At 35.6% G+C, this 19,429-nt stretch overlaps 1 protein-coding gene across 3 annotated transcripts; it reads right to left on the bottom strand.

The window, feature by feature from the left end:
* Window positions 1-1,435: 1,435 nt before the first annotated feature.
* Window positions 1,436-14,502, bottom strand: LOC107806917 (FHA domain-containing protein FHA2). Of its 3 annotated transcripts, XR_001652783.2 has the most exons (5): window positions 13,741-14,478; window positions 6,953-7,110; window positions 5,204-5,419; window positions 3,479-3,776; window positions 1,436-1,667 (listed from the first exon to the last, which is right to left on the bottom strand). XR_001652783.2 is itself a non-coding variant. In XM_075243971.1 (4 exons), exons 1-3 carry the CDS (start codon window positions 14,384-14,386, stop codon window positions 5,210-5,212), a joined length of 1,014 nt encoding a protein of 337 aa, XP_075100072.1. In that variant the 5' UTR covers window positions 14,387-14,478; the 3' UTR covers window positions 3,478-3,776; window positions 5,204-5,209. The 3 variants fall into 3 exon arrangements, 1 of the variants encoding a protein (XP_075100072.1); XM_075243971.1 differs by lacking the exon at window positions 1,436-1,667 and having other exon boundaries at window positions 3,478-3,776; XR_012704972.1 differs by lacking the exons at window positions 1,436-1,667; window positions 3,479-3,776 and having other exon boundaries at window positions 4,904-5,419; window positions 5,731-7,110; window positions 13,741-14,502.
* Window positions 14,503-19,429: the final 4,927 nt, after the last annotated feature.

Below are 19,429 nucleotides of genomic sequence, written 5' to 3'. Positions count from 1 at the left end.
TTATTATTGTAATCGTGGTATTCCTTGATCATATTGTTCATGATTAGACTAGCTATTCGTTATATAGAACAACTCTTATTATGTTTCACGGAAATTGGTATTGATTGGGTATTGACTCAAAGTTGAGGTTAGTAACGTGGAATTGAATGTTAAAGTAAGACTGGTTCTTGATATTTCTATCTCCATGTTGTTATTGTTCATTATCTTGGTGAGGGAGAGTGTTAAAACACGAAGGGTGATGTCGTGCAACGTTTCGTGAGTGAGTGATAATGTACGAAGGGTGATGTCGTGCCATGTTATGAGAGAGAGTTAATGCACGACGGGTGATGCCGTGCCGTTTCTATTGTTTCTTATGGTGAGGTTGAGAGTAAAAGCATGAATGGTGATGTCGTGCACTTTCCTTTACTGTGTTTACTTGTTTCTTTTTGTTAAAGATATATCGATTGATCATATCCTCATTCTTGTTGTGATTCCTTGCCATGTAATTCCCTCACCATGTCCCCTTCCCACTATTTCTTGCCTTGCTTCTTTAGTAGTTTTTATTGTATATATTGCACATGTTTATATGTAAGTGTCTTGTCCTAGCCTCGTCACTACTTCGTCGAGGTTAGACTCGACACTTACCAGTACATGGGGTCGGTTGTACTGATACTGCACTCTGCACTTTCTGTGCAGATTTTGGTACCGGACCGAGTTGACCCTGAGTTTAGTTGCTGGATTGATCTGTTTTGAGACCCAAGGTAGTCATGTTGGCGTCCGCAGGCCCTGACGTCCCCTTCTATGCATTTCCTTTATTGTTTCATTTGTATCGAAATCAATTGTATTTCCTTCGGACACCTTACTTGTAACTAAATCTTAGTAGTTCGTGGATTGTGACACCAGTTTCTGAGTAGTTGTGTATAAGCATTAAAGTTGTTATGGATTTTCGCGCTTTTCTTTTTACCTTGTTATAGCTTATTTACTGTTAATTATTGAAATGTATAAGAATTTGGCTTAATAATCTCTATCGTTGGCTTGGCTAGCAAATGAAATGTTAGACGTCATCACAGTCCCGACGGTAAGAATTCTAGGTCGTGACAGATATCTACTGAGTTTTTTATATCTTTTTCACTCAGATCCATCTTCTGAAATATTTCGATATCTTTGTTCAGATTCATCTTGTCATCAGCGTGCTTCTTCATGTACTCGATAATTTTGGTTAGGATTCGGGTATTGACATTTAGGAGTGGGATTATGCTGTAACCATCTTCCACCATGTTTTTGATGGTTACAGATTGAACGGCGATAGATTCTTTCATCTCAAATTCATCACTGTTGGATGATTTCAAGATCAGAATATACTGCTCAGCTGTTGCTGATGATGACGATGCCACGGAGAAATTGAGAGGAAGAGGAAACCCTTGAAAAAAAAAGTAAAGAAAACGCAAAGGCAGCATATTTAAAAGCTTGTATAGATTAAGACCAATAGAAGTAAATGATCAAAAAAACTTAAAGAGATAGATCTATTCAAATGACAATTGCGTGCTCAACATCTTTAAAAGAGTTGCTTAACAACATTTCAAATTATCTAAAATAAGTTCACATCTGGCAGCTCTCACTCATTCATAACAGGCTTGTTATCACTTGCTTTTGGCCTCTGTTCCTTGGGCCTCTGCTCTTCAGTTTTCCTGGACAATTAGACAAAGTATTAGAGGCGCTGCGGTTATATCACGATCAACATGCAGTTAGCATGAAAATGTGCAGACACATCAGAGTATCCACCACGGAGAGACCAGAGTGAACATGACGAAAAGACATAAGGAAATAACAAGAAGAGCCTAAAAGATGAAGGTTTTATAACCTGATATCATCAAACTTTAACCCTATAACAAACCAGAAGCTTAAAGGGGTAAAAAAAAAAAAAAAAAAAAAAATATATATATATATATATATATATATATATATATATATATATATATACATGTTGCAAACAAGTGAAATGGCCTTGACTATGACGACGTGCCAAGGAAGGGATCTCCCCCTGTTTGGGGTGAGGGACAGAACCACACCAAGTTGACATGAAAACTACATTAGATAAAGATAGGAGATGGAGCACCAAACAAAGAGCCACTTATGAAAGGCCTCAACAATTCTCTTGTTGCACTTAAAACTCATTAACGAGCTCAACAAGCAATCTTCGAGATTCTCTAATGGTTTTGATAATTGAAGAGCTCCACAAGAAGCAGCTTGACTAACAAGAACATTAGGAAAGGAAAAAACCATTAAGGAAATTTCTCAATAATTCTTTTGTTGCACGTAAAGCCCATTAAAAAGCACTATAAACCATCTGAGACACTTCATCTGAATGTTTTAATGATTGAAGAGCTGACTTGCCACAAGCAGCAGCTTGAGTAACGAGAACATTCAGAAAAGAAAAGACCATTCTTTATATCCCTAAAGACAAGAAAAGACCATTTACGAAAGCTTCTATATTCTTTCACTGCACTTAAACCCATGAGAAGCACTATATGCCATCTTAGACACTATCTGATGTCTTAATAATTGAGGAACTGACTTGCCACAAGCAGCAGCTCGCCTAACAATAATATTTACAGATCAACATTAGATCCAAAATCATGTTAAAACCAATCATGAGATGCTTTGTGTTCAAATAAATGACATTTAGTAAGAAAACCTCTCATCATCTTGATTGACAGCTTCTTAAGAACATTAAATACCTACTGAATAGGCCGCGAATAAGCCATAATCAAACATGTTTTCTCATCGCTTTATTTCTGAGGCTGAATCAAAATTTCAGTCTTACAAACACTTAGCAGTTTCAAGGAAGTACATTGACAAAGCATGAAAATAATATTCAGGGTATCGTATAGTTGTGAATATGAAAAAACATTCACACAATTTCCTGTCAAACATACTTTCTACTGGCCAAACACTTAATAACTCATCACTGCCATACAATAGATCAGAGCTAACTGAGATAGATGTATCGTACTAGACATCATGAGATTCTACGACATCAGGTACATGAAATTTTATAGGAACATCTCTCATCATTTCGGCTGAGATTGCTTCAGCTGCTTAAGAACATAAACACCTACTGAGGTAGGCCGTAAAATAAGCCATTATCAAACATGTTTCTCCACTGAATATTTGTGAATACGAAAATAATGTTCACTGCATCCTATTGTTGTGAATACGAAAACATTCACAAAATTGCCTAGCTAGCACATTTTCTACTGGTTAAACACTTAAAACAACTCATCACTGCCATACAACAGAGCTGAGCTAATTGAGATATTTATATGGAGTATAAAATTTATGCAAAGTTTGCACATAGCACACCGAAGAAGAAACAAACAGAAGGAACTGGCATGAAATCATTTGTGCTAGCAGTCTTCCATTTTAGACAAACGCAAACAAAAGGCATAAAACATTGCGCGGCGATGAATTTAAGGTTAACGAGAAAATTAAAATGTACCTTTTGTCGGAGGCGCCTCCTTTCTGGCTGAGAAAGGAACGGAAAAGCGGAGAATTCACGTCATAAATCATCGTCGTAGGTCAGAGGCAAATGATGGAGTATACAAAACCCTAATCTCCTGTTTGCTCAAGCTCAGCTTTTCTAAAACCTTTTCGAGAGAAAATCGACCATTTGGGTTTTTGTTCAAAGCTTTATATTGAGTGGGGTAATGGGCCGACAGTTGAGACCATATGGGCCAAGTTAACTCAGAATACTCAACAACACCCCGATATTTATTTGGGGTTTTTTCACTTTTAGCCTGCATCAGAAACTTACATTTGTTAGCCGAAAAAGTGTATAAAATTTATATAATTTTTGAATAACATACAAAATGTATATATATACAAAAAATATTTTTTTTTTACTATTATTTTGAGAGTGGCTATATAGTGTCATTTTTCCTATTTATTTGTTAATTTCTTCTTAGTTGTCACTAATTAATTAGTACTAATATAACTAGTATAATATAGAATTTTTTTTTTTGCTTGTAGTTACCACATGCCAGGTCTATTGCTCAAAACTTTGTACCCATCTACTTCCAATAAATATTATATTTTGGCTAATATTTGTAATTTGAAGATCATTGTTCCGATATATCTGGAGAAAACTATTTTCCATCAAAAGATTCTCTATTCTTTAAGCTCGAACTCCATATCTCTAGTTAAGTGTTAAGTAATTCCAATCATCCCATTACATCGTTTCGCTGTAATAAACATTACACTAAACACTATGGATTACTGCTTCTGCTATGGCAGAATTCCTGCTCTTAACCCCTATTGTACCCTCCTTAACTTGTTTGTACAATGTGCTACCAGAGTACAAGTGGCAAATTCTTTAACTTTTTTTTGTTGTCAGATAATGTTATTTTTTGCATTACTTAAACACCGTATTGAATAGCAAGAAACTGGAGTTGTGTGAAATGTGAATTGACGCGATTTTCCGAATCAAAATTAATTATAGCCAATACTGGCCTTTTTAATATTCCATTATTTGCAGAGTGAAACAAGACAACAATTACTGTTGAATTCTTAATGACAATGTTTCTACATTTGCATACTGAAACAACAATAAAAAGTAGTAATAAAATATGTACTATTTTACAACGACTTGCATTGAAAACAAGGAACTTGTACAAGTCCACGCAAATACAGCTCAAACTAATACTTATTAGTAATAAATATATCCTTCAATTGTTCGGTATTGTTTTGAATAAGCATACAACAACAACATACCGAGTGAAATCTCACAAATTGTGTCTAGGGACGGTATTGTGTATGCAAACCTTACCCCTACCTCGTGGAGGTAGAGAGACTATCTCCGAAGACCCTCGGCTCAATGAAAAATGAAAAGAAACACAGTAACAATTGCGAGTTTTGAATAAGCATAGAAAGTGAAAAAGTTATTGAGATATTTTGAAGATAATTTCATCTTGTAAAGTAGACATTGTTGATTTTTCAAGTTAACACAACCACAAAATGGGCTGGAAAAGGTAGATATTTGAGACCTAAAGGAAGTACATATCATTACCGTTTGAGCACTCGAGCGTGTGACTAAAAGCTGGAATGGACAATGGAAGACCAGAGTTCAAATCCAGACAAAAGATGCTAAATGGAAAATGTTTCAAGCCACAAGTTTCAAACTATAGACTTGAAGCTCAATTACAACTACACGGCTAAAAATTGTTACCTGTTCTCAAGAAAGCAGTGAGACAAGAGAAACAAACTCCAAAGTTACCCGTCCCTTGGACCGCGTATTGATGACAAAATGCTCCGGATATTTCCTTAACAGCATCAACAATCCATACCATGGCTTCGTTTTGGCTTCTGGGCTGGGATAGTCCTCTGATGTCAGATATCTCCTCACACGACTATGGTGCCACGTATTGCCATAGTGTTCAACCAACTGTACATACAGAAGCTGGCTATCAACAAAAAGTCCAATTCTCTAACAAAACACAGATAAATTCTACTACCTATGACTCAGAAACGGGGAAGGAATTATCCAACTACTACAATGAGAAACTAAGCAGTAATGGTATCTCATATACTAAAGTTAAGATAAATCGGTATCGTTTTGGATCCAATCCATTTTAGATGAGACAGGACTGTCAATATTAGATTTGCGCTTGAGAACCACCACTTCACATGAAGAACTACAAATTTCTTCAATATTAGATAAAGAACTAGCATAAAACAAGAAGGAAAGCATATAACCACAAATTTCTTCTTTTTTCCAATTGATAGCTGAAAAAGATCTCTTGTTTAAACTGGCCTGCAGTGTGCGCGCGACATAAAACCTCGCCCAAAACAAAAACAAAAAAAAGGGTTCAGAATCAGCAGTTTACTCACAAGAGCTGTGTGTATAAGATCTGTTCTATAGGTATTCTGAAGAACTAATTAAAGAAAACTGAAACCTTACCTACGGGTACCTAAAAGATGTCAAATCTCTTAAATAGTGTAATATATGAATCTCTATTTTCTATTGGATAAATTAATGTCAGATTAATTCTTACTGTTAAGGCCAGTGATATTTAGGAGAGAGGTGATCAGGGAGCAGCAGAGAGAAAACAGAAAAGATAATGAAAGAAATAGCAAATTAATAGAAAAGATAATGAAAGAAGAAGCCACTTGAGTATCAAGAGGATGATGAGAAAAAGTCAACCAGGGCATATGTACCCTTCCTCGTCCTCTGAGCAAACACACAAAACCGGCCCACCCTTCCAAAACCAAAAAAAGAAGGGAAAATATGGAGCGGGGCGAAAAGGAAAGGACTAGATATGAGAGAAGTAGGAAAGCGTACAGCTTATTTCCATCAAATTTGAAGCTGGACAATTTCATAGCCTTACCAAGCAGGAGAAGCTCTCTTTTAAAAAATTTCACCACTAAAAGGCATTGGTGTTAGGAAATATCATTAAATGACAGAGTTAAGCCTTGTGAAGTCACAAAAGATTGAGCCAAAAGTTTGAGTGTATCTGATAAATATCCACCACTATTAGATGAACATTAAGGAGTACTGTAAAAATTTACAACCCTGAGATAACTTCATGGCAAGACAAAACACCTAACACACTTAAACCAGTACTCTATATGCCCAAAATATCAAGACAAGGAAGATAAACACTCATACTGCTATTCCAGCATTTGGCAAAAACAACAGAGAATGTAAAATGAAAGTTCCACTCTACGCGCAGAAATTGTAAGTAGGGGCAAAAGACGCTCACAAAGGACGAAAGCGGGCACTCCTGCTTTGACATGACTTGATTGACCTAAATTTAACTTCACGTTCTGAGAATTCAGGGCGAAAAGAATGAGGGGAGAAATAAATTGGCAAAAGCTTTTCCCTCTTTCGCTTGTTAAGTAAACAAACAATTTACTATTTGTTTGACAAATAAAATTTTGGGCTCTGTATAATATGATAAATAGCTTCAAAAGTTACCTCAGCATGAAGCTTCTCCATTGGCATCCATTCTCCTGGACCACAGAGATCAGAAAGCACATTAGCTACAGATGACACAACATCCTTTTCTTCTAACTGCATGAGCTGCTGATTGTCAGCATCTCTGTCAACACGTAATCTTCCATCTGTCTTCTTATCTGCAGCATGTTTTCAGCCAAATAACTTCCACACTTCAGATATCAAGTTCCAACAGATTTTGAGTATATATGCTTGTCAATTAAAGTTTGTAAATCATATAAGCAAGACTAATGCGGCACTGGAATCCAAATGTATAGGATACAAGGGGAGAAAAATGAAATCTTGTATTCATATCACGTCCTAAATATATGTATAATGATTCTTAAATATCACAAAAAGTTTTTTAAGACTTCTGTTGTTTTTCCTAATGACATCATTAGAACATACAAGTCAGAGCCATGTTTAAGAATAATTTACTAATCTGCAGCAGATATCATTCACATTGCATATGTAGGGTTCAAGCAATGCTTTAAACACCTCAGAATGGCGAATAACTGTCAATCAAACGACTATGCCTCAGTCCCAAGTTAAAACAGCCAATGATGCAAGACAAATTATATGTCTAGGACAATCAAAACAGCCAATGAGTCCAAGACAATAACACTAAACGAAAACCAATCACCAGAGGGGGTATTGGAAATAGAAAGCAAAAGAAAAAAATGAATTACTGTTACATGATCCACAATGAAGTTTCTATCCCTGAAGCTTGAAGATTATAAGAGACAGTGGATTTGCAAATTCCAGGTGGATTATGCATCAAAAAATCCATGCGTGTAGGCCGTAGAGGCTATTGAGGTGCTTCCATATTAGCAAACCACTTTTAGCTCCTGCGGATAGATGCTTAAAGTATGTACGGATTAAGATTCTGTTGTGGACTCTTTTCACAGGGCAGCAGTTTTTGAATACTAATTCAAGCAGAAAACCTGTCGAAAGCATAAGCTGAATCTTTTTATGCTTCTCGCTGCCCTGTGAAAAGAGTCCACAACAGAATCTTAATCCGTACATACTTTAAGCATCTATCCGCAGGAGCTAAAGCCATGGAATTAAACCATTGCTGTTTAAGGAACGAACTCTGGTCAGAATGGTGTAAAAGGAAAATAAATCAAAATCTTCTACACTTGCAGTCATTGACAAAAAAGTAATTCAACAGAGCAAAAGCACCTTTATGCACAAAGTTGTTTAGGGAAACACCTGTATTCCACAATGGAAATGTCAATAACTCCTTACACTAAACAAAGGATGACCTTTTTACTGTTGCGGAAGCCGAATATATAGAGAGTGAATAAATCACAACTAATATATTTAAAGGTAGCTAATAAATAGTAAATGAGACAATAATAAAATGAACACCAGAAATTAACGAGGTTCGGCAAAATTTGATTTTTGCCTAGTCCTCGGACACAATCAACTCAAATTTATTTCACTCCAAAAATACAAGTGAAATACTACAAGAGAGAAAGAAGATTCAAATGCCTTAGGAGATAAGAAGGCAAGTGAGAGATGTTTACAAATGAACAAAACCCTTGCTATTTATAGAAGGGAAATGACCTTAATAATGTCATGCATGACATCATATTAAGTGTGAACATGCAATGTAAATGCATGAAAAATGCATCTACCAATTTCTTCCTAAAAGGAGGCTTCAAATGTTCACACTAGTTCACATTAATCTTGTCAAATTCAACAAATCTCCACCTTGGCAAGATTCCCCTTTTTTCAATTTTCTCTTACTGATAAATTTTGATTGTGTCTTCAACTTCAATCTTCAAAGTTCAACAATGTTGAAACTTGATCGCAGTCACTACTTTTGTTAGCATATCGGCAGGATTGTTTGTAGTCCTAATTTTCTGCACCATGACTCCACCTTCTTCTATAATATCTCGTACAAAGTGATATCGAACATCAATGTGTTTCGTCCTTGCATGATAAACTTGGTTCTTTGCTAATTGGATAGCACTCTGACTATCACAAAATAGTGTGATGCTTTCTTAACCAATACCAAGCTCTCTAAGCAACCCTTGAAGCCAAATTGCCTCCTTTACAGCCTCCGTAATTGCCATGTACTCTGCCTCAGTAGTAGACAAAGCAACCGTTGACTGCAAAGTAGACTTCCAACTAACTGGTGCATTTGCAAAAGTGAAAACATAACCAGTAGTTGATCTACGCTTGTCCAAATCACCCGCATAATCTGAGTCACAATATCCAACCAGATACTGACTATCTTCCTGCTCAAAAATCAATCCAACATCTACAGTATTACAAATATACCGTAGAATCCAGCTTGCCAATGCTCCTTTCCTGGATCATGCATATACCTGCTTACAACTCCGATAGCATGTGAAATATCAGGTCTTGTGCAAACCATTGCATACATCAAGCTACCAACGGCATTCGCATATGGCACTCTTGACATATACTCTCGTTCAGCTTCATTATTCGGCGACATAGCAGCACTAAGCTTAAAGTGAGGAGCAAGAGGAGTGCTAACCGACTTCGTGTTTTCATTCATGCCAAATCGATCTATTACTTTCTTCAAGTATTCTTTCTGAGATAGATAGAGTTTCTTTGAATGTCTATCTCTTTTATCTCCATGCCAAGAATTTTCTTCGCCTCACCCAAATCCATCATCTCAAACTCCTTTCTTAGTTGAATCTTTAACTTCTCAATTTCCTCTAGACTTTTGGAAGCTATCAACATATCATCAACGTATAGGAGAAGATATATGAAGGATCCATCTTCAAGCTTGTGCAAATACACACAATGATCGTATTTGCTTCTTCTGTACTTCTGCCGCAACATAAACTTATCAAATCGTTTGTACCATTGTCTAGAAGATTGTTTCAATCCGTACAACAATTTTTCAAGCTTGCACACCATATTTTCCTTTTCGGCAACTTTGAATCCTTCTGGCTGAGTCATATAGATTTCCTCTTCCAAGTCTCCATGTAAAAATGCAGTTTTTACATCTAACTGAACTAGTTCCAAATTCAACTGTGCTACCAGAGCCAACAAAACTCTAATGGAGGAGTGTTTCACGACTGGAGAAAACACCTCATTGTAATCAATTCCCTCCTTTTGAGCGTACCCTTTGACCACCAATCTTGCTTTGTAGCGAACATCTTCTTGGTTAGAAAATCCTTCTTTCTTTGCAAATACTCATTTGCACCCAATTGCTTTCTTGCCCTTCGGGAGATTGGCCAATTTCCATCTGCAATTCTGATGAAGGGACTGTATTTCTTCATTCATGGAAATCCTGCACTTATCTTCTTCTGAACTTTAGACTGCGTTTTTGTAAGTGGTAGGAACACCATCAGCTACAATTGAGGTTGCACAAGCCACCATCTCTATGAGACGAACAGTTTCTTTATTGTTCTTTTTGGCTTGTTGGTTGCTATTGATGCAAGTTGTTGTTGGGGTTCTTGAGTTGGAATCTCCCCTTCCACTGACTCTTCTTCCAGGGGAAAATCTTCTATCGTTTCCTCGTTTTCTCCCTGTGTTGGGAAAATTAATTTTCCCTCAAACTCCACCTGCTTTGAAGCACCATCAGTTTGTTTGACATCTTCAACTATCACCTTATCTGTTATGGCAGATTCATCAAAGGTAACATCTCTGCTGAATATAATTTTTCCTGTCTCTAGGCACCATAATCGGTATCCTTTGACTCCATAAGTAATCCCCATAAATATAGTTTTCTTTGCTCTCGGATCCAATTTTGACTCTTTCACATGATAGTATGCAATTGAGCCAAACACATGTAAAAAATTATAATCTTCAGCAGGTTTTCCATACCATTTTTCAAATGACGTCTTGCCACCAATAGCGGCAAATGGTAGACGATTAATGAGGTGGCATGCATATGTTATTGCCTCAACCCAAAATTCTTTGCCCAAGCCAGCATTGGACAACATACATCGAACCTTCTCCAGCAAAGTCCGGTTCATGCGTTCTGCCACTCCATTCTGTTGTGGTGTATTTCTGACGGTGAAATGTCTCAAAATGCCATCATCTTCACAAATCTTATTGTAAAGATAATTTTGTATTCTCCACCATTATCTGTGCGAAGACACTTTATCTTTCTGCTTGTTTGAGTCTCTATCATCGCCTTCCATTTGAGAAAAATTCTCAGTACCTCATCTTTGGTTTTCATAGTATACACCCACACTCTTCTGGAAAAGTCATCAATAAAGGTTACAAAATAGTGTTTCCCACCTAATGAAGGTGTTTTGGAAGCACCACAAACATCAGAGTGAACATAATCCAAAATACCTTTAGTATTATGGATAGCTGTTCCAAATTTAACCTTTGTATATTTTCCCTTGACACAATGCTCACAAAACTCCAAATTGCAAGTTTTTACTCTTTTTAACAATTCTTGATCTGATAAAATCTTCAAGGATTTTCCTCCAGCATGTCCCAAGCGCATGTGTCATAACTTGGTTGCTTCTGCCTCCTTGTCATCACTGGATGTCATTGTTACTGTCCCAATAAGTGTACTACCGTGATAGTGGTACATGTTATTATTTCGCCGAATTCCCTTCATTATCACTAGTGCACCGGAGCATATTCTCATTATCCAATTTTCTGCAACGACTTTGAGCCCCTTTGACTCTAGGGCTCCTACAGAAATGAGATTTTTCTTCAATTCCGGTACGTATCGAACATCTGTTAATGTTTTGATCAATCCATCATGGTTCCTTAATCGGATTGAACCAATACCATATGCGGTAAGAGAATTGTTATTCGCGGTGTGAATAACTCCACATTCCCCTTCTTGAAAATCAATGAACCAGTCCTTGTTGGGACACATATGATAGCTACAAGTTGAATCCATCAGCCATATGTCAGATGGTTTGAATGGCTCAGTTGTAACTAGTGAGAAATCAGAGTCGTCACAATCAGCTACATTTGAATCCATGACAGCCTTCCCATTGTTAGGTTTGGCCTTGTTTTTCAACTTTGGACAGTCTTTCTTCCAGTGCCCCTTTTCTCGGCAAAAGGCACATTCATCTTTGCTGGGTCTGGATCTTGACTTGGATCTTCTTTTCTTCGTTCTCATATGATTTTGAGAACGACCTCTCACGACCAGTGCTTCTCCTTCTCCACTCTTTTGTTTCTCTCTTTCTTTGTTCATAGTTGTACAAGGCAGAACAAACTTCCTTGAGAGACACTTAAGGCCATATCTCTGTCACTAAAAGTCACGTCCATATTTTGCAAATCTGTCGCCAACTTATTAAAGCTGGTGATATGATCATTCATTGTAGTACCAGGAACATATGTGAAGCGTAACAGTCGTTTTTTCATGTAAAGTTTATTTTGACTGTTTTTCTTCAAGAATTTATCCTCCAACGCATTCCACAATTTACTTGCAGAAGTTTCTTTTGTGTATGGATACTTCTGTTCTCTTGCGAGGTAAGATCGAATGGTACCACAAGCAACGCGGTTGATAATCTTCCAATCTCTTTCTCCGATATTGTCTGGTTTATTTTCTTCTATGGCAATATCTAGTCCTTGTTGAAAAAAGACATCAAGAACCTCAGCTTGCCACATCCCAAAATGTCTTGACCCGTCAAAAATTTCAACTGCAAATTTCGCATTTGACATAATTCTTGTCATAGGCGAAGATGCCAACGACGTATTACTGACACCCGATGTGGACTCTTCATTTTTATTATCTCCCATTTTTGCTACAGATACTATTTATTTGCTGACAGTACAGAACACCAAAGTAATTCTTTTCTGATGTGGAAGTTCAGACTATGTTGCAACCACAGAGCATACTAAGATAGAACCTTGGCTCTGATACCAATTGTTGTGGAAGCCGAACATATAGAGAGTGATTAAATCACAACTACTATATTTAAAGGTAGCTAATAAATAGTAAATGAGACAATAATAAAATGAACACCAGAAATTAACGAGGTCCGGCAAAATTTAATTTTTGCCTAGTCCTCGGACACAATCAACTCAAATTTATTTCACTCCAAAAATACAAGTGAAATACTATAAGAGAGAAAGAAGATTCAAATGCCTTAGGAGATAAGAAGGCAAGTGAGAGATGTTTACAAATGAACAAAACCCTTGCTATTTATAGAAGGGAAATGACCTTAATAATGTCATGCATGACATCATATTAAGTGTGAACATGCAATGTAAATGCATGAAAAATGCATCTACCAATTTCTTCCTAAAAGGAGGCTTCAAATGTTCACACTAGTTCGCATTAATCTTGTTAAATTCAACATTTACAACTTAGTACTTCACGAGCACAATAGAACCTTCATAATCCTCAATTATCATACCCACAAACAGAAGTTAACATAGAGTTCAAATCAATATAGCTCAATCAAATACCAAAATCTCAATACACTAACAAAAAGATGACTTTTTTACTGTTTACCAATTCACGAGCATAATAGATCCTTCAAAATTCTCAATTATCATCCCGCAAACAGAAGTTAACATAGAATTCAATTTAATGGAGCTGAATTAAAATACAGGAATCCAAATGCAAAGTACCGTTGTACAAGTGCAATTTTAAACAGAAAAAGAACTAATGCCCTCTAACATGTGCTAGGAAGAAAATCATGATTAACCAAGATTAAATACCATAAAACAAATCTATGTCTGTTATAGTGAAATGCCTTTATAGAGAGGTCTTGCTATACCATAAAACAAATCTATGTCTGTTATAGTGAAATGCCTTTATAGAGAGGTCTTGCTATACCATAAAACAGATAAAACTTACTGACCTAATTGCCCGGAAATTGAAGCTTTTCCACTGGAACCACAAGAACCATACCCATAACCACCACCACCCTCAGCTCCATCACCCCTCCTCATCTTCTTGCCTCCAGTATCATCATCATCATCATCATCATCATCATCATCATCATCATCATATTCCTCCTCGTCATAATACTCCATCTCCCTCCCTCTAAACAATCCCCCCTTTTTCCCTACCCCACCATAATGGGCCGCCACTGGATAATTCGAATTCAAATTCACGTGTTGTTTAGGCCCAATAAGCGGCCCGCCACCAAGGATACTACGAACGGGAAGGAGGAAATAAAACTCTTTATCTCCGATCTGAAGTAAGTCTTGTGAATCTAATTTGATCGGCGGGTTACCGGGCAAGTGAAGCACACCTTCGACAAAGCACCCGTTTTTGCCTAATACTTCGAGGTTAAAACGGCGTCGTTGGAAGTCGTAAAAAATGCGAGCGTGGTGACGGGAGATGTTCATCCCCCCGCCGAGAGATGATAAGTCGACGTCGACCGTTGATTTTTTGGAGTTCCGGCCGAGGATTATGGAGTACGTTTGCATGTAATACTCGAAATCTTCTCCTTGTAGCTTCGCGAATCCTGCTTCTACGTCGCTACCGCTGCTGCTTCCCATATTATCGGAGTTTCCTTTCTCCGGCGAGATTAAGAAAGTGACTGTCAAGGTGGCGGTAAAAGGTGTTTGGCTATTAGTAAGGATTTTGTAATTGCGGATTTCTTTTTTATACAAACCAAAAACAACCTGAAAGCAAAAAAAATTGGTTATGTGGACAAAAAATACTAAGAAAAATTATTTGTTGGAAAGTAGTTTAATTTTGTGTTTGAACTATATGGTTTTTTTTTTAAGAAAATTTTATATTTTAAATCAACTAATTATATTATTCTAAGGTTCTTTTTACCCCATCTTTGAGGCAGATCCAAGATTAAAATTTAGTGAACTAAACTTTGCATAATTAATTATACTGTTAAAATTATGGGTTCAAATCTAATTTTTGTTGAAATTTTAGTATGTTTTTATATACATATACTCCGTGTCAAAAAAATAATGGGTTCGGATAAACTTGTAACCGAAAGGCTGCGTCCGCCCCTGCCCTTACCCGTTCTAAGAGCCACTTGGCTCAACATTTTTTTTTTCTGAGTCCCCTCCCTTTTATCCCCTTTGACCCCCCTTTTGTTGGACCTATTGTTGTATTGGTGACTCGAACCCACGACCCTAAGCTTGCAGATGGGGTACTTACCGTCAAAGCAACCCCCTCTTGTCACTTGACTAACACTTGAGTAACCCGTTATTGTGTTTGAATTTTACTTCAAAAATAATTTTAGTCCAAATGCTACAAAGGAAGGTGTACTAAAAAAAAAAAAAAAAAAACTTATGTTCCCAAAATGTAAAACGCATGTATATTCATGCTACTTTGATCATTTCATTATTAATTGAAGATTTCAGGTATGGTCTTGAGAATAGAATTATATGTGGTATTAATATTCTTTTATTTTCATTTTCAATTTGAATGGTAAATGTTCTTTTTCATTTCTTTTTTTGTCATTTGAACTCCTTTTTATTTTTTATTTACCTCCAAAGTAAGAATTTTCGATGCGAATCCGAATTAAGCGAGTTTTAGAATGGATAGATGACAGTCGAATTTTCAAAAAAGGAAAAATCTACATCTATTACTCTCAGTTTTGTTTTTCTTTGGATCTTTTAATTATAAGCTATTTTCACCCTTTGTTTTTGTATATAAAACCATGTAATATTTCATTTGCTCTCATGGTATTAATTTATTTATCTACTCCTTTATAATTCTTTAGCATTTATAGTATTTTGGACCTGTAGTGACTGGTACTACGCACTAGTTAACTGATCCGCGCTTCGCGCGGTAAAATACATCATTTTGTAAATTTAGTTGATATAAAATAGATAAACAATTTATAGCACAAACTATTTTTTTTAAAAGGTTTCATCTTAGACAAACATGCAAATAAGATAAACAAAACAAATGTAAAGGGAAAAAATACATACAAAAAATATGAATTAGAAAAATAAATTTGAATAAAATAAAATGGCATATTGGAAAGGGAATCTAACACTTATTTTGTAGAGAAAAATATGTAATGTATGTCTTCTCGCCCTTCATTCCTACTTAAATGCTATTCAGAAATGTTATTAACAATCTCATCTTTAGAAAATAGTAATTTTATTAATGCATATTAGTAATTAAATAAATACATTAAATTTGATTCATACATGAACATAATATGATCAAGATTTTAATTAAATGGCCTAAACAATTGAGATCCGAGATTTTATAATTAATTGTGCGATCAAATCATCATGAAGTGTTCCCCTAAATTAATCATGTAAAAGGCCGATCTCTTGAATGTTGGTTATAGAAGTAATCACTTAATTAATTAATAAGATATCACACAAATGCATCATAGCATTTCCTCAACCATCTAGAAATTTCACAAAGTTAGAAAACAACACAAAGAATATTAAAAATCTTACAAAAGATGGCATATACCTCATTAACAAAAACTATGAAAAATAGTTCTTAGTTCAAAGTAAGTTTTCTAGAAACATCATATTTGTCAATTAGTTTTTGCATAAGTGACATTGGAACCAAGCAAAATACCTCCGCATTTTGAACATCAATCTTTCCCTATTATTTTCCGAGTGAAAAGGATTACTACTATGAGAAATGGAGGACTGGAGCTGAAAGCCTCGTGAAGGACTCAAGTTCTAAATCTAGTCTTGGTAGAGTTGAAAGCCTCGAGAAGAAGCTGTCAGATTAGAAAATAAAAAGGTGTCAGGAATAAAAATATAATGAGACTAATTTAAGAGTTTCAGAAATTGAATTTATAAAATGATATATTTCTAATACTTTAATCTTAAAATAACTAAATTAGATGTTTTCACGGAAATTAGAATATCGTTAAGCTTTTTTTATAGTATAACATCTACATAAAGGTACTTTAGTAAGCTAAAATTTTCACTAACTAAGCGAATAAGTTTAACCAAAACATAACTTTAAGTGAAATAAAAAGAAGTGGATACGATGGCACAACACCAAAAAGTCAAAAACGAAACCAAAAGTTTTTGTTTTCGATATTAATCAATTTACAAACAAAAATTAAACAAAAATTTATTTAGAACACCCAAAAGATAATAAGAGTAAGAAAAATGCGCAATCTTCATGAAGGGTTTCAAGAAAATTATTTGGCCTTCTGTTAGAACGTTAATTAAAAGATGAATGTAAATAAATTAAAAAATAACCGGCTAAAACATCATTAAAAAAATTACAATAATGACAAACTATTAATGGAGATAGGCACAATTACTGTAAATAAACTAAAATACCGATGAAATATCTTGTATTCTTGCTCTAAAATAAAAGCAAACTTTAATAAAACTACTAACAAATAATCAAATTCTCATAAAGTATTTCTCCGTAAATATATTTCATATATTCCAAAAGTAATCAAGCCAACTATCAAAGCTAATGAAATCTTCAAAATTAGTAAATTAAAGCATTAATAGAAATTTTAACTTCATAAAGAGAATTATTGACCTCAAAGAAAAAATAGATTGTTGAAGAACCGTCCTAAACTTTTTTATTTTTAGTGATCCGAGTAATTATTCAGACACAAGAAAGCGGAATTATAAAACTGAAATTGATAACAATGAGAGAGAGATGGAAATGTCAATTTAATAACATAAAGCTGGTTACCATGGCCAAAGAAGAAATTTTGGGAGAAAGAATTTGTTTGAAAGGAGATGAGCAAAAAAGGGGGATAGGGTCAGGGATGAAAGAAGATTGATTTGTAACTGAAACTATAGGTAAGGAATTTGAATAGGAAATGAGAATTAAATGGAGTGTGGAACTGTAACTAAAATGTTGTGCTAAAATTGAAAGAAAATTCAAGTTTAACCACGGCCTATTCTAATTCTAATCCAATCATTGTAACCGAACTCTGTAAAGATAAATGCGTTTTAAAGCCTAAGAGATGTGTCACATAAATATTTTTATTCCCTCCTTTATATTAATATATAGATATATAGATATAGATATAGATATAGATTAGTCTAATACATCTTCATTTGTTAACTTATCATTATGTTCACTAAATAGTGGCACATACTCATTAATCTAATGCATATTTATTTTTTAAAATAATATTGAGTTATTTGATTGGACTCCAGCTTCTAGAAAACACAAAAAACCTAAACATCAAATATTACATGCTATTTAGAAATTATTTCGGGTCGGGTCAGATCCATATCAGGCATGCCTGAAAGCCCAGGCCCATTTACTTGTTTTATATCAACTGAAAATTTTTCCTACCAAGGGACGTAGCTGCTAAACCTTCGAACTTCGAAGTTCAGACCTTCAACTAGGGTTTTGGCAAGATGATCATTCCGGTGCGTTGTTTCACTTGCGGCAAGGTAATTTTGCTTCGTATTCTTCATTATTTCAGAGGAAACGAAAGAATTTGCCTGTTCTTTATATATTTTCCGAGGAAAAGAAGCTGACTTTCACTTATTATTTTCGAGTAATTAATTTTGCGGAACTGATTTTGTTCAAAATTGGTTGTTCTTTTACATGTTTAGGTCATTGGAAACAAATGGGATGAATATCTTGATCTTCTCCAAGCTGATTATTCCGAAGGGTAGGAATCCCTACATACCCTAACCCCTTACACCCTCCCCCCACCCCCACCCCTCAAACCCCACCAACATAAATGCCAATGGGTCTTTTAATGGCTCCGCAAATTGGTCCAATAGTTTCCTATTGTGGAAGAATAATTTATTAAAAGTGAAAACTTTTGATAATCCAGCTGAAAATAGGGAGCAACGACCTCTCAATCCCAAACGAGTTGATAATTGGACTATTTTTTACATCGTTAGTCAACATTTCCGGGCTTGTGACAGAGAATGTGAAGCTTTAGGATGTAAATCTTACATATGCATAGGAGCGGATGTAGTCTTAATGTTATGGGTTCACTCAGTCCAGTGGTTTTGGCTCAAACCTTGTATATGTGTTACAACAACAACAACATACCCAGTATTATCCCACACCGTGGGGTCTGGGGAGGGATTGTGTGGGGAGGGATTGTGTGTACGCAGACCTTACCCCTACCTTAGGCTAGGCTGTTTCCAATAGACCCTCAACTTAGGAAAGCATAAGCATGTGTTAAGAAACACTAATTAAGTAAATTTTCGAACCCAATAAATCAAATGGACTGTGGTAGATATTTGAACTTGAACCCATAAAGTTCAAATCTTGGATCTGCTTTTGCATAGGCAGAATTATACAAAACCATTCGCCAATTGTTTGCTTCAGAAAGAAACTGGCAGAACCCTATAAAATCCTTTTTACTTTCAGTGATATTCTCACGGATCTCTCAATATGTATTATCTCTTTCTGTAGGGATGCTCTTGATGCACTGAATTTGGTTCGATATTGCTGTCGTAGAATGCTGATGACACACGTTGACCTCATTGAGAAGCTTCTCAACTACAACAGTACTACCCTCTTCTCTCCCTCTTTGTAAATACATATGATGTTGTGAGAAGTAGATTAATAGCCCGTTTGGCCAAGCTTCAAAAATTAGCTTATTTTGAGAAGTGCTTTTTCTCAAAAGTATTTTTCTCAAAAAGTGC

Source organism: Nicotiana tabacum, chromosome 22 (genome assembly GCF_000715075.1).
Source record: "Nicotiana tabacum cultivar K326 chromosome 22, ASM71507v2, whole genome shotgun sequence".
In the NCBI taxonomy this organism is placed as follows: domain Eukaryota; kingdom Viridiplantae; phylum Streptophyta; class Magnoliopsida; order Solanales; family Solanaceae; genus Nicotiana; species Nicotiana tabacum.
This window is presented reverse-complemented; position numbering and strand designations above follow the sequence as displayed.